General features: G+C 40.5%; 1 protein-coding gene across 2 annotated transcripts in view; it reads right to left on the reverse strand.

The window, feature by feature from the left end:
- Positions 1-4,530: 4,530 nt before the first annotated feature.
- Positions 4,531-13,639, reverse strand: part of trpc7b (transient receptor potential cation channel, subfamily C, member 7b) — a 62,035-nt gene continuing 52,926 nt past the window's right edge. The window contains exons 9-12 of one of the 2 annotated variants that reach the window (XM_085371323.1): positions 12,528-12,746; positions 8,734-8,814; positions 7,721-7,796; positions 4,531-4,670 (exon numbers count right to left, since the gene is read on the reverse strand). In XM_085371323.1, coding sequence (XP_085227449.1) covers positions 4,531-4,670; positions 7,721-7,796; positions 8,734-8,814; positions 12,528-12,746 — 516 coding nt within the window. Of the gene's footprint in view, positions 4,671-7,720; positions 7,797-8,733; positions 8,815-12,521; positions 12,747-13,639 lie in introns of both variants that reach the window. The other variant, XM_085371314.1, reaches the window with a different exon arrangement.

Genomic DNA, 13,639 nt, shown 5'->3' on the forward strand with positions numbered 1-13,639 from the left:
GACACCAAAATCTGCTGTTTGTCATCTAAAAGAAGACCATTTAAGGCAGGTTTTAGTGAAAACTAAAGGTGTTTGTTGGCGTTTTTATTATTGCCGTAGAGGCAGTAAAAGTTTTTTTTTTTAAAAGTGACAGCCTGAAACAGTGCAGAGAAAGCGTTGACTGAATATCATGGAAAGACTAGAGCCTAATAAACATCTGCACGTATGTAGGAACCGAGTGTTTGCTGTGCCGTTTTAGAGGGCAGCTTTCAGGAGGCGCTGGCGAGGTCAGCACACAGGTGCAGGAACACAAGCACACACACACTCTGGCTTAGAGCAAAGCCAATTTCCCAGTCACAGTGGGGCTCCTTGGCTTTTAAACCCTCTTCAAAGTCAGTCTAAAATGGTCTATATCAAGGCAGCATTAGCTTGATGTAACGCTTTTACAGTAGTAAGACTTTGCTGTGGTTTTAAGAAACTGTTCCTGAAGCGCAGCTCATTATCACAAAAGAAACATTACAGCAAGGTGGGTGTTTATAGAGGTTTGAGGGCAGTAGGACCATGAGGGTGGAAATCTGGCTAAGATGTCCTCAATCTGGCACTATAGCTAAGCTCTAATACCTGACAGAGGGACTTTGAGTTAAGTTATTAGTGTTTCCATGACATCACATTATAATTAACTATAATTGTGGGCAAAGACTATTAAATACGTATTAGATGAGTTTGCATGCTAAGCTGCATAAAATACAAAAAATTGTGGAAACAGAAGGGTGGCACACTGTTAGTGCTCATCACTGTCACCCCTTCCTACCACTGTCCAGGAGCCAGTAGTTGTCTGTCTCTCCATGTTATCCCTGTGAAAGAGTGGCAACCTGTCCATCACTTGTCCCCGCCTTTCACCCAGTGTCAGCTGGGAAGGCTCCAGCTTCAGTATGACCCTGGTTGGATAAGTGGTCAACACAATGGATGATGGATGGATGTAAAGCAGACTATCATGTTGAGGTGCTCATATATATGTGTACAACACAACACAAAATATATGGATATATTTCATTATACATATGTTTTATTAAAAATATTATGTGTATTATACATTTGTCACACTGTGTGAAAGTGTACATTCTGTCTGGGGAACTCCCAGCTGTTCAATGTGTTGTGAACAATGTTGTTGGAGCACAAAACAATTCAGCAGCCACATGTTTATTTTCTTGCTCCAGCACCTCTCATCCACTAGTGGGTAAAGGTAAAGACAAATGCTGAATAATTAAATTCCAGAAGCAGAAACATACAAGGTAAATAAATAAAAAACAACAACAACAACAGTCAATATAGAGCTTACTCTGTTTAATTTAAGGATCAAAAATATGACAATATACCATACAAGATTTTGATTTAATTATTAATTCTTGTGTAGAAGTTAAAAATACAGTATTTGAGGAAATGTTCTCTTCCTGGTGGTGGGTCTTTTCATCATTTGCATGGTTCTACAAAAAGGAAACTAATTAACAGCTTTAACACCTAATACAAATAAATAAAGAAATAAGGTCGAGTCCATTTAATTGAAATGAAAATCTGTCTGAAAAGCCTTTATGTATCTGAAACAAATTAAAAAATCATATCTGTAAAAACAGCATTTTAATTATGTTTAAAGCCTTCTGATTAAATACTTACTATCTATTTGAATTAGAAATATACTTGGTCGTATTTTCCTACTAGCGAGTTTAAGCCCTATCTATAAGAATGAAGTCCTATCTGTAAGAATGAAATTATACAGTAGTGTATGTATATATACATACACTACTGTACATTTTAATTATACATATATATGCAGGTTTTAGGTTTTACTGTCAAAGATGACTTGATGGTTTTGGGAACTACCTGGGCTCTGCCTGGCAAACACCCACTTTCAAAGTTGTTTGTTCAAGCATTTGTTTAACTTGGACCACTATTAGGAACTCTAAAGTGATGCAACAGCAAGTCGGTAATTTATCATCAGCTCTTGCTGCGGTCTTTTATTTTCCTGCAATCCTGTTTCAGCCTCTTTTCTGTCTACGTGGCTTTTGTTCTGTGGTGGATGCAAAGTAGAAATTTAAGAGGACCTGCTAACAAAAGATTTTCTTTGACAATTTAAAAACATGCTGTATTCCCTCTCTCGTATAGAGGCTAGAAACATTTTCTAGGCTAATATTTACCAGTGTTTACTTTCTTTTTCTTAATGCCAGTTGCTGCGTTCATGTGTTGAACTAGTGAATAAACACTGCTGAACCAATTATAGTTCTTAAGCAGGAAAAACACTTACTCTGTAGCAGGAGATTAGAAAATATCCTTAAAAAAGCCCTCTAACTCCTGCAATGTCTACTTGCAGGAGAAATAGTGTATACTAGCTAGGACAATTACTAGAACCATGAAAAAAATTCCTAATGACACTGTTGCTGATGGCTGCAATAGGCCAATCTTGACTCTTCCATCTGAGGGCAAATAACTACTGTAACCAGCCACACAATAAAAGAATGGTAATATAGTTCTGCGTTAGCTTAAATATATTTACATTTTATCTGATTAATTTCAAGAAGGATTGATGAAAGTGAACGGTATATTCTAATTTTCTGAATTCATAGAAAAAGCCTTGGAGGAACCAGTCTAACCCACTGATTATGACATGGCGTCTCTAAACTTAAATGTGGAAAAATGTGCAGATTGGTGTGACTGCCAGCACTGGATGTTGATGTTTTGAATGAAGTATAATTTTCAAGGATTCAAGAAAGAACCTTGAATTTAAGGACAGGAGCTTCTTAACTAGAGCTACTGGTGTGTCTTTCAGCTTTGGGATGCCTAGTATGTTCATATTTGCTTTAAATCAAAATCTGGGCCTCAGTCACAAACGGGAACGATGATGTATCTGATCCCACAGGTCATCATCGATTTTAGCACCCCATTTATATAATATACTACAATAATGTCCAGATTTAATAACTTCTCAAACTGTTTTATACTTTTTTTTATTTTGTTTGTTTAAACTATTGTTCAGCTACAACCAATGTCTAACACAACACTTTAGTTTATGCTGTTGTATGTCAAATATGTCTCCAAAATAAAATAAAGACCATAAAATAACTCTGCACAGCTTCTGCAGCTGAATTCCAGTTTTACTGCCAGATCACTGCATATATAAATATATCTCTGCATCTCGGAGATTTTCTCTCCTCACAAATGTCTGGCTGCCCTGGAGCAGACTCAGTTTTGCTACCTTCATGGGCTTAACCTCAGTGCTGACCTTCTGGATTTAGAGTTGTAAACATCGTGGACCTGTCATTTTTTTGTTACCATTTTAGAAAACTCGAGACACTTAGTGCTCCAAACACACAGTGGAGAGGGGAATATCTAAAGCAATTATCTCGGCCATACTTCAACACGCTGGTTTAAAGTTGTTGAAACAAGAATGGCCCTCTCGATTTTAAAGAATGGAAGAGAGGTATTGTGAAAGCCTCAGATTAGTTTCTGTTTATCCTAACTGTCATTTTCTTTTCTGGCAGCATGAATGAGGTAAAGAAGAAACTGTCTGAGTGGATTTTTTTTTCTTAAATTACAGTCATTTTGTTCTAGCATGGATCTTCTGGATCTGCAGGACCTAATACTGTCTGTGCTATGAGGACAGAATTCTAAATGACATTAAGATAATAAGATAATGTTTAATATTTCAGTGGTTTATTTAATGACTTTTAAATAGGTGCATTTTTCCTGAATCCATAGAGTCCTGATCATAGGTTGTGCACTATGAATGGATATGCATTAATTAGACAGCCTGCTGTATAAAGGTGTGTGCAGTATTCTCACAGGCATCTATGCTTGCCCCAACAAAGTGAGGACTCAGAAGCAATGCCAGCCTCTCCGGTGTAAATAACAGTGGCAGGTTTTTTTTTTAAAAGATATTTTTCTCACTTGTTCCTCTCCCCCTCCAGCCCTCTCTCTGTGTCATCCCGTTTCTGGGTTTCCCTCTCCGAGTTGGTGATACATTGATATATCTTGGCAGTGGGTGTGGGGGCTTTTACTGCCTCAGTCTTATGCCCCGTGGTGCCTCGTCATATGTCATGGAAGTTGTGTTTTCCTCCTCATTCGTCTCCCTCTGCCTCCCACCCAGCCTGCGAGGCTCTTTCTTCCTCTTCTTTCTCACGCCTCGTGAAAGACTTTGCCTTTAATTAGAATTGAACTGTCAGCACAAAACCCCTCTGACTCGCTTTACTTCACCTCTGACCCTCTTGTGTTCACAATCTGCTTTTCACATTCCTCCCTAATTGTGTCCTTGCATAACTAAATCAGCTGTTTCACTCTGCCCAGTTTCTTTATGTCATGTTTTTCTTCCACTGTCCTCCATTCATCCTGTCTATCTCATAAACATCCTACTTCCCCTGTCTCTTTTCTCTCCCTCTTGTACTATCAAGGCCTTAAAAATACCTGTGCTCACCCAGCTTTCTGCTCCCAACCCCCCCACCCCCAACCTCTTCCTGATTTCACCCTTTCTCACATTCTCCCGATCTCTTCTTGCAAGTCCTGTCAGTGTCTCATGGTGTTCTTGCCAAACTTGTCGCCAAGTTGCTGGATAAGCAGAGCCAGCTCGCCTGCGGCCTGGGACTTCTCCTCCAGGAGTTCATAGCGGAGGCTGGAAATGTCTTGCTTGATCTCCTTCAGCTCGCCTACAACACAGTCACACACGGACACAGGTACAAAAGAAGAGCTGAGGTATGGCACAGGAATTAGGGCACATTAGTACGAATGATCAAAGACATGCATGCAGGTAGGCAGTAACCTACAGGATCACACAAAAACTGTTGATCCATGTGAGCAATGACATCATTTTACACTGAAGTACACACAGTGCAGTCTCAAACGCAGTAACGCATAACTCTTGTCCCTCCCAGTCCATTTAGAAAATTTAAAAACCTTTTCAAAGCTTCAGTTTCATCTAAAAAGTTATTAGGCTCGTTTTTCTTTCTTCAGTAAACACACAATACTCCACGGTGACAAAGCCATTTTTCAATCTAATAAAACTAAGAGATGAATATTAAATTTTGAATTTTTTTTAGGCTTCAAATGTTGCTGCAACTAAAACGAAGACAGTTGCGCCTAATTCACCTGAAATAATTAGTACATAAGGTCTCACAGTTAATGGTGTGTCAAAGTGAAAGCCAACCCACTATGTTCACAGAACTGTCTGCACAATCATCACAAAAGCCTGTCTAAAGTAACAATTGGGGGAGGATCCAAGAAATTTTCTGCAGCATTCAAAGTGTTCATTGTTCTCTAATGGAGAAAAGTTGAAAACGTATGAACAGTCTCTTTAGATCTGCCTACTTAGCCAAACAGAGTAATGAGAGATGAAAGGGCCCCGATGCAACACGTAACCAGAAATCAGGTGATCACTATTAATGAGTTCCAGAGCTCCTTTGCAAAGATGGGATAACTTTACAAGACAAATTCAATGCAGCAGCCACCAATTAGGCTTTTGTTGTAGATTGGCCAAACAGAAGCCATTCCTCACTAAAAGGCACGTAGCAGCCCGCGAGGAGTTTGCCAAAAGGCACCTGGATGTATTTCTGACCATGCAAAGCAAACTCCTCTGGTCTAATGACAGGATGATTAAACTACTGGCTGAAATTCCCAGTGGAGTGTGTATAGGAAACCAGGCACTGAGTGTTCCCTCATTAATACCATCCCTACAGCCAAACATGATGGGGGAGCATCATACTGTGGGGATGCTCTACTTCAACAAAGACTTAGGAGTACAGAGACACCTGAAAGTGGCTCCCCCATCCAACCTTGTTGGAAATTTTCCAAAATAATGGTATGCCAACCTTGTGCAAACCTCTCCACACTCCGAATACTTATGTTAAAAGCATATTTTAACCTTTTATTTTTTAATTTATACACACACACACACGCACAAGCATTTTTACTCTGTCTTTTTAAAGTGTTACAACTCCATTTATATTTTTTAAGTGAACTGAATCTATTAAGACATTTTTATACATACAGTGGGGCAAAAAAGTATTTAGTCAGCCACCGATTGTGCAAGTTCCCCCACTTAAAATGATGATAGAGGTCAGTAATTTGCATCAGAGGTACACTTCAACTGTGAGAGACAGAATGTGAAAAAAAAAATCCATGAATCCACATGGTAGGATTTGTAAAGAATTTATTCGTAAATCAGGGTGGAAAATAAGTATTTGGTCAATAACAAAAATACAACTCAATACTTTGTAACATAACCTTTGTTGGCAATAACAGAGGTCAAACGTTTACTATAGGTCTTTACCAGGTTTGCACACACAGTAGCTGGTATTTTGGCCCATTCCTCCATGCAGATCTTCTCGAGAGCAGTGATGTTTTGGGGCTGTCGCCGAGCAACACGGACTTTCAACTCCCGCCACAGATTTTCTATGGGGTTGAGGTCTGGAGACTGGCTAGGCCACTCCAGGACTTTCAAATGCTTCTTACGGAGCCACTCCTTTGTTGCCCGGGCGGTGTGTTTTGGATCATTGTCATGTTGGAAGACCCAGCCTCGTTTCATCTTCAAAGTTCTCACTGATGGAAGGAGGTTTTGGCTCACAATCTCACGATACATGGCCCCATTCATTCTGTCCTTAACACGGATCAGTCGTCCTGTCCCCTTGGCAGAAAAACAGCCCCATAGCATGATGTTTCCACCCCCATGCTTCACAGTAGGTATGGTGTTCTTGGGATGCAACTCAGTATTCTTCTTCCTCCAAACACGACGAGTTGAGTTTATACCAAAAAGTTCTACTTTGGTTTCATCTGACCACATGACATTCTCCCAATCCTCTGCTGTATCATCCATGTGCTCTCTGGCAAACTTCAGACGGGCCTGGACATGCACTGGCTTCAGCAGCGGAACACGTCTGGCACTGCGGGATTTGATTCCCTGCCGTTGTAGTGTGTTACTGATGGTGACCTTTGTTACTTTGGTCCCAGCTCTCTGCAGGTCATTCACCAGGTCCCCCCGTGTGGTTCTGGGATCTTTGCTCACCATTCTCATGATCATTTTGACCCCACGGGATGAGATCTTGTGTGGAGCCCCAGATCGAGGGAGATTATCAGTGGTCGTGTATGTCTTCCATTTTCTGATGATTGCTCCCACAGTTGATTTTTTCACACCAAGCTGCTTGCCTATTGTAGATTCACTCTTCCCAGTCTGGTGCAGGTCTACAATACTTTTCCTGGTGTCCTTCGAAAGCTCTTTGGTCTTGGCCATGGCGGAGTTTGGAGTCTGACTGTTTGAGGCTGTGGACAGGTGTCTTTTATACAGATGATGAGTTCAAACAGGTGCCATTCATACAGGTAACGAGTGGGGGACAGAAAAGCTTCTTACAGAAGACGTTACAGGTCTGTGAGAGCCAGAGACTTTCCTTGTTTGAGCTGACCAAATACTTATTTTCCACCCTAATTTACGAATAAATTCTTTACAAATCCTACCATGTGAATTCATGGATTTTTTTTTCACATTCTGTCTTTCACAGTTGAAGTGTACCTCTGGTGCAAATTACTGACCTCTGTCATCATTTTAAGTGGGGGAACTTGCACAATCGGTGGCTGACTAAATACTTTTTTGCCCCACTGTACCAATATGCAGAAAAGTTGAAAGCGTCTGAAAACTTTCCGAACCCAGTGTTCCTTAAGCACATAATGACACAATGAAAGTGGGCTTTAATGAAGAGGGAATTTTTACCTTCATTAACTTCATCACTCTCTCTGTCCACTTGAGCCTTAAGCACATAACGCTTAATCAGGCGCTTCATGATCTTCTATGAGAAAGAGAAGAAAAAGAAGATTAGACAAAGAGGACGTGTCAAGGGGATGTGACGACGGATGCTATATTTACCCAGTAAACTTCTCTGATTGCATATTTCAAAACTCATCCACGCTTGTGTGTAAACATAAGCACAAAGCTGTGAGGACAGTGAGTGAGTACTGTGCCTTTGAGATAGTAAGTGAGACACTGAGAATAAATCTGTGGCCAACAGGGATCTGCTGCAACTGTTTCCAAGCTTCAAGCTGTCAATTTCTGCATGTAGGCACTGTGAACATGGGTCAGTACTGGTCACCCCACATGTAGCATACATGCACACCACACCAATTGACATCTCACTTTTGTGTGTGGGTGTGTGTAGTGTAGTCTAGTAAAAAACACACAAAATAGGAGGCTTAAGACAAAAGTGGAGTCAGCCTATCAAGGAAGCTAGATTTCCCTCAGGGGAGAGGTGAAGAACAGACTAAGGTGGAAAGCATCTTTCCCCTTCTCAGTGTTATACTTTGAGCTCATTTACTGAGTGCCTACCTTCGATCTCTTTCAAACAGCTCATTAGAGGAATTTTCAGCCTTACCCTGTTTCTCTCTCTTCTCTTTTTACCTCTTCCTTTCAGTCAGTGCCCTTCCATTGAAACTTGAGAGATTTCTTCCTCTCCACCATCTCTACCTTATCTCTGTGTCTTCCTCACACCTTCTTTCTTCTTTCTTCTGTGTCAGAATTTCCTCATTGCTTCCCTCTCCTTTCTCCTTCACTGTCATCACCCTGCAGCAAACCTTGCCCTCCCATCTAATACTATTCTCTTACATATTCCTTATGCTGTCTGTTTGTCTCCCATTTGATTCCTTTCTTGCCTCCATCAAAATTTTAAGTCTTGTCTCCTTATCACTCCACACATCCTGTGCTCTCTGTATCCAGTTCGGTCTCCATCTTACCTGGTATCTGGTGGGGTGTTTTCTAGCTTTTCTCTGGGTGAATTCTTCTCCAGGCCGTGGATAAGACTTGAAGCGTTCATCCTACAAGAGCAAGAAACAGATAGAAGAAGTCGAGTGTTAATGTCATATTTCAGGTTCTATGGATCATGTCAGACGGAAGCATTTGAAAAGGGTGTTAACGGAGGCATCATAGTGGCAAGACGGCAATAAAAGAAAGGCTAGGGCTTAGTGTTTATTAATATCTGCAGTTGAGATGTTTTAAAAGAGAAGGCAAAGAGAGTTGACTGCATAACCTTGCTAGAAAGAATCTTTATTAACTCACTCCTAAGTGCCTTTCATGTCTATGACCTTGCTTTATAGCATGTGTGTCACTTCAACACTGCAGTGTAAAAAAAATAAAGGGTATAAACTGAAGTGCGAACACATGCAACAAGCTGGTCTACAGTAAAAGCAGGAAACATCAAAAAGACCAAATGCTCAAAAGGAGACTAAGTTTAGCAATAAACAGATGAATAACCTATCCTATCCTATCCTAGAACTTCCGACAAGGCTTTAAGTTATGAAGCATCCGAGTGGATTCCAATAATCTTTTTTCTCCAAGAACAGATGAAATGTTTAACTGTAAAAAGACAACCCAAATTGTTTGAATAAAAATAAGACCATGCAAATAACTACTGTAACTTAATAAAAATGGGTTCCCTTTAAAATCAAACCAGAAGAACCCCTTAGCTAATGTTCGTTATGAGAGAGCATTTATCAAGATGAAAAGCTTGGTACTTCAGTTGTCAGTTTGAGCTCTCAGTGACTTTATGTTTTGTTTTTTTTTGCAGGGAAGTTCATCTTGTGAACTGGAGGAACAGCAACCGTGGCTCAGGGGGTTGGGAAGCGTATCTGTAACCGGAAGGTCGCTGGTTCAATCCCTGGGCTCTCTGTCCTGGTTGTTGTGTCCTTGGGCAAGACACTTTACCCTACTGCCTACTGGCAGTGTTGGGGAGTAACGGAATACATGTACCGCCGTTACGTATTTAAAATATGAGTAACTGTATTCCGTTACAGTTACCGTTTAAAAAGGTGGTATTTAGAATACAGTTACTTTGTTGAAATAAATGGATTACACTGCGGTACTTTCCTGTTTCATATTGTCGCGGGTCAGGACTGTTTGGGTTTGTTTGACAGCTACGTTCTGTTGTTCCAGGCGGCAGCGTTACGGTTGCCATGGTTACAGGGCGACGCGCTCTCTCTCTCTGCGACTGTGTGTTTCCTGGGTGAGAGAGCGCCTTTTCGTTGTTGTTGTTGTTGTGCTAAGCTAACAGGCAGAATGCTACAAGCATAGCTCTAAAGAATGTAGCATCATGGGCAGTGTAGTCCGTGCTGCAGGGAGAATGGACTGCCATACACGTTATGGGTCTGTGAGCGAGGAGGGAGAAAAAGGGGAGTGGAAAGGTACGAGCTGTCATCGAGGAAAAACGGGAGCTGGAAGCATGTAAATATAATAATACGGTAACCACTGCAGCCAAGAAGAGAGCCTGACGAGCCCAGTTGTAAGTAAGCTATTAAGACTCGACTGTACACCGTGTTCGTGTTTTCCTCCGAAAACAATAAGTTCCGTTGGAGCAGCCTTTCAACGCCTCTCTCTGTCAAGAAAAGTTGACCCACACAACAAAGTAGAGCTATTTTTCGGCTACGGACCCGCCGTATTAGTCAGAGGTCCCTTTACTACAGTTCGGAGTCGCGGACCTTCAGTAATAGTAATAAATCACACAGCAATAGTACATTCACGTTGTTGTAAAAAGCATGATAATATATTAAGTAATCCAAAGTATTCAGAATACGTTACTCTCATTGAGTAACGTAACGGAATACGTTACAGAATACATTTTGGGGCATGTATTCTGTAATCTGTAGTGGAATACATTTTAAAAGTAACCTTCCCAACACTGCCTACTGGTGTTGGCCAGAGGGGCCGATGGCGCGAAATGGCAGCCTCGCTTCTGTCAGTCTGCCCCAGGGCAGCTGTGGCTACAACCGTAGCTTGCCTCCACGAGTGTATGAATGCGAGAGTGAATGAATAGTGGTATTGTAAAGCGCTTTGGGTGCCTTGAAAAGTGCTATATAAATCCAATCCATTATTATTATTATTATTATAGCATTTTTGCGCGCTATTGTGAGGCAAATAAATATCTTTTTAATGTATTTTTTATCATTTCTTTATTGTACCATACACCCAGACATCTACTATTGTTTCAGACTCAGTGAGTGTGAGAAACACATATCTTATGCAGAGGTTTTACAAAGGCCAACTGACAGAGCTGAAATCTCTTTGGTGTGTTTTCTGTGATCTAGTCCCCATGCAGTAACCTGCTTTGTGGGTTTTTGCTGCCTCCAGCTACCTCACATTGAAATTAATTATCCCTACTGCTGTGAAAGGCAGTTAACCAAAGAGCACAAGAACGAACATGAACACCACCACAAAACAAACACTTACCGAATGAACACAAGTACACACAATTTATGAGCATATGCTTTTTGAATCTAAAGTGATTAGCTTCACGTTTCTTAAACGGCACCAAAACATACACCATCCACTACGAAGATACAGACACAGAAAGAGCAGGCTGCCTTTTCCTAATCTCAGCTGACATTTTACACAGTACTGTAGACTGGTGCAAGCTCGTGTATCGATCGCTTGCTGTACTTCCTCGGCTCGGCTGTGAAACTGTCAGAAAACTTTAGGCGCTCACAGAAGCACCGGGGTGTAACCCATCTTGTCCTGCCTGAGCATTTGAGCAGACGCGGGTAAAGCTAATAGCCTGCCTAATAGCCTAGCTGAGGTGCTGAGGTGAGCCATTTGAGTTTAGGGATCAGGCAGCAGAAATGCCTGCAGAAAACACCAGCACCAAGACTGATTGCGCATTAAATGGTCTATAATATTTTTGTCACACGAGGCATTTTTGTCATTGCAGTGATTTTTATTTAGAAGCGCAAATCATAAGAGGAACAAAGTGTGAAACGGAACTAGATGTAATTTCTAGACTTGCAGTGGGAATATCCTACATTTCCTCTGGGGTTCCTGGTTTGCCTGTGTGCATTCTCCAATTACAGTTGCTAAAGATTCAGTATTTGATGATCATTATACAAATAACTGACCCATATGGGCAACTCCACTGAGGATTGTGGTGGGTGTAATCAGCGTTTATTGCCCCTTCATTGATTTTTAGCAGTTTAACTACTTCCATGTAGGAAAATAACAATTGCGCTTTAGCCAGAAAGGATCCTGTCAGCAGAAAAATGGATAAAAAAAGCACTGCATTTGTAGCAGTAAATATTAAATTTAGTGCTAGAAACCAAACCAAACCAAAACTTGACTACAGTTGTTAAAAAAGCTGAAACAAGGTGCTTACAAAATGTATCACTAACAATCAAAGGAGCTTGCAAAGAAAAGCGTCTGGACTTCTTTAAGTTACTTGAAGACGTTTCACCTCTCATCCGAGAGGCTTCTTCAGTTCTACGATCAAATGGTGGAGAGTCCCAGATATAAACCTAGTGGGAGTATCCCCCCACAGAGGGACAAAAGGACCCCCTGATGATCCTTTGCAAGCTCCTTTGACTACGATGACCTGGATGACTGAGAACCTTCACAGACATATCACTAACAATCAGTTTAAAAGAAATAGTCTATTATTAAATGGCTTTGGCAGCTAGGTTTGGAAAATCATTAATTAACCATGAATCACAATGTCATTAGCAGTTTGCCAAACATGTGTAAAATAATCAAATATAGTAAAAACACTGACCTTGGTCTGGGAGTTGAGCATGCCCATCTCCACCTCATTACGGTGATGGCCGTTGGCCTTGCAGAGGTGAATCAGACAGGACTTGATCCTTAGGGCCAAGTAATAGAAGGACTTAGGGCTGGGAACGAGGTTAAAGGGGGCGGGTAAGGTGCGGCCCTCATCAAAGTAGGAGAGCCAAAGCTTAGCTCGAGCAAACTTCCACTCCACATCGGCATCCTCCTGCAGAGGCAGACAGAAAGAAATCAGGTATCCAGTATCTCAAATTATTAGAAACCTTTAAAACCTTTAAATATCAAAATTTGTTTGGTTATACCCCTAAATATCAAATTTGCCCAAAATGTTGACTTTAACTATGTAACTTACATAACTGTTATTTAATTTTTTTTGTAATGTGTCAAATGAAATATTTTCGATGGGAATATATACCAAGCACATTTTTGTTAATGATTATTTGAATAAATAAAACTTTGATTTCATATATTCCAGTTGCATTTCACTCAAAATTATTGCTTAATGTTTATTGAGGGTGAAGAATGATTTTTTCAGCTTAACTATCTCAGGTAAGAAAGACGGCAATAAAAGAAAGGCTAGGGCTTAGTGTTTATTAATATCTGCAGTTGAGATGTTTTAAAAGAGAAGGCAAAGAGAGTTGACTGCATACCCTTGCTAGAAAGAATCTTTATTAACTCACTCCTAAGTGCCTTTCATGTCTATGACCTTGCTTTGTAGCATGTGTGTCACTTCAACACTGCAGTGTAAAAAAAATAAAGGGTATAAACTGAAGTGCGAACACATGCAACAAGCTGGTCTACAGTAAAGGCAGGGAACATCAAAAAGACCAAATGCTCAAAAGGAGACTAAGTTTAGCAATAAACAGATGAATAATAATCCTAGAACCTATCCTATCCTATCCTATCCTATAACTTCCGACAAGGCTTTAAGTTATGAAGCATCCGAGTGGATTCCAATAATCTTTTTTCTCCAAGAACAGATGAAATGTTTAACTGTAAAAAGACAACCCAAATTGTCTGAATGATGATTATTTGAATAAATAAAACTTTGATTTCATATATTCCAGTTGCATTTCACTCAAAATTATTGCTTAATGTTTA

Source organism: Diplotaxodon limnothrissa, linkage group LG2 (assembly GCF_057381915.1).
Source record: "Diplotaxodon limnothrissa isolate DT_005_m linkage group LG2, D_limnothrissa_male_GT1.1, whole genome shotgun sequence".
Taxonomy (NCBI): Eukaryota; Metazoa; Chordata; class Actinopteri; order Cichliformes; family Cichlidae; genus Diplotaxodon; species Diplotaxodon limnothrissa.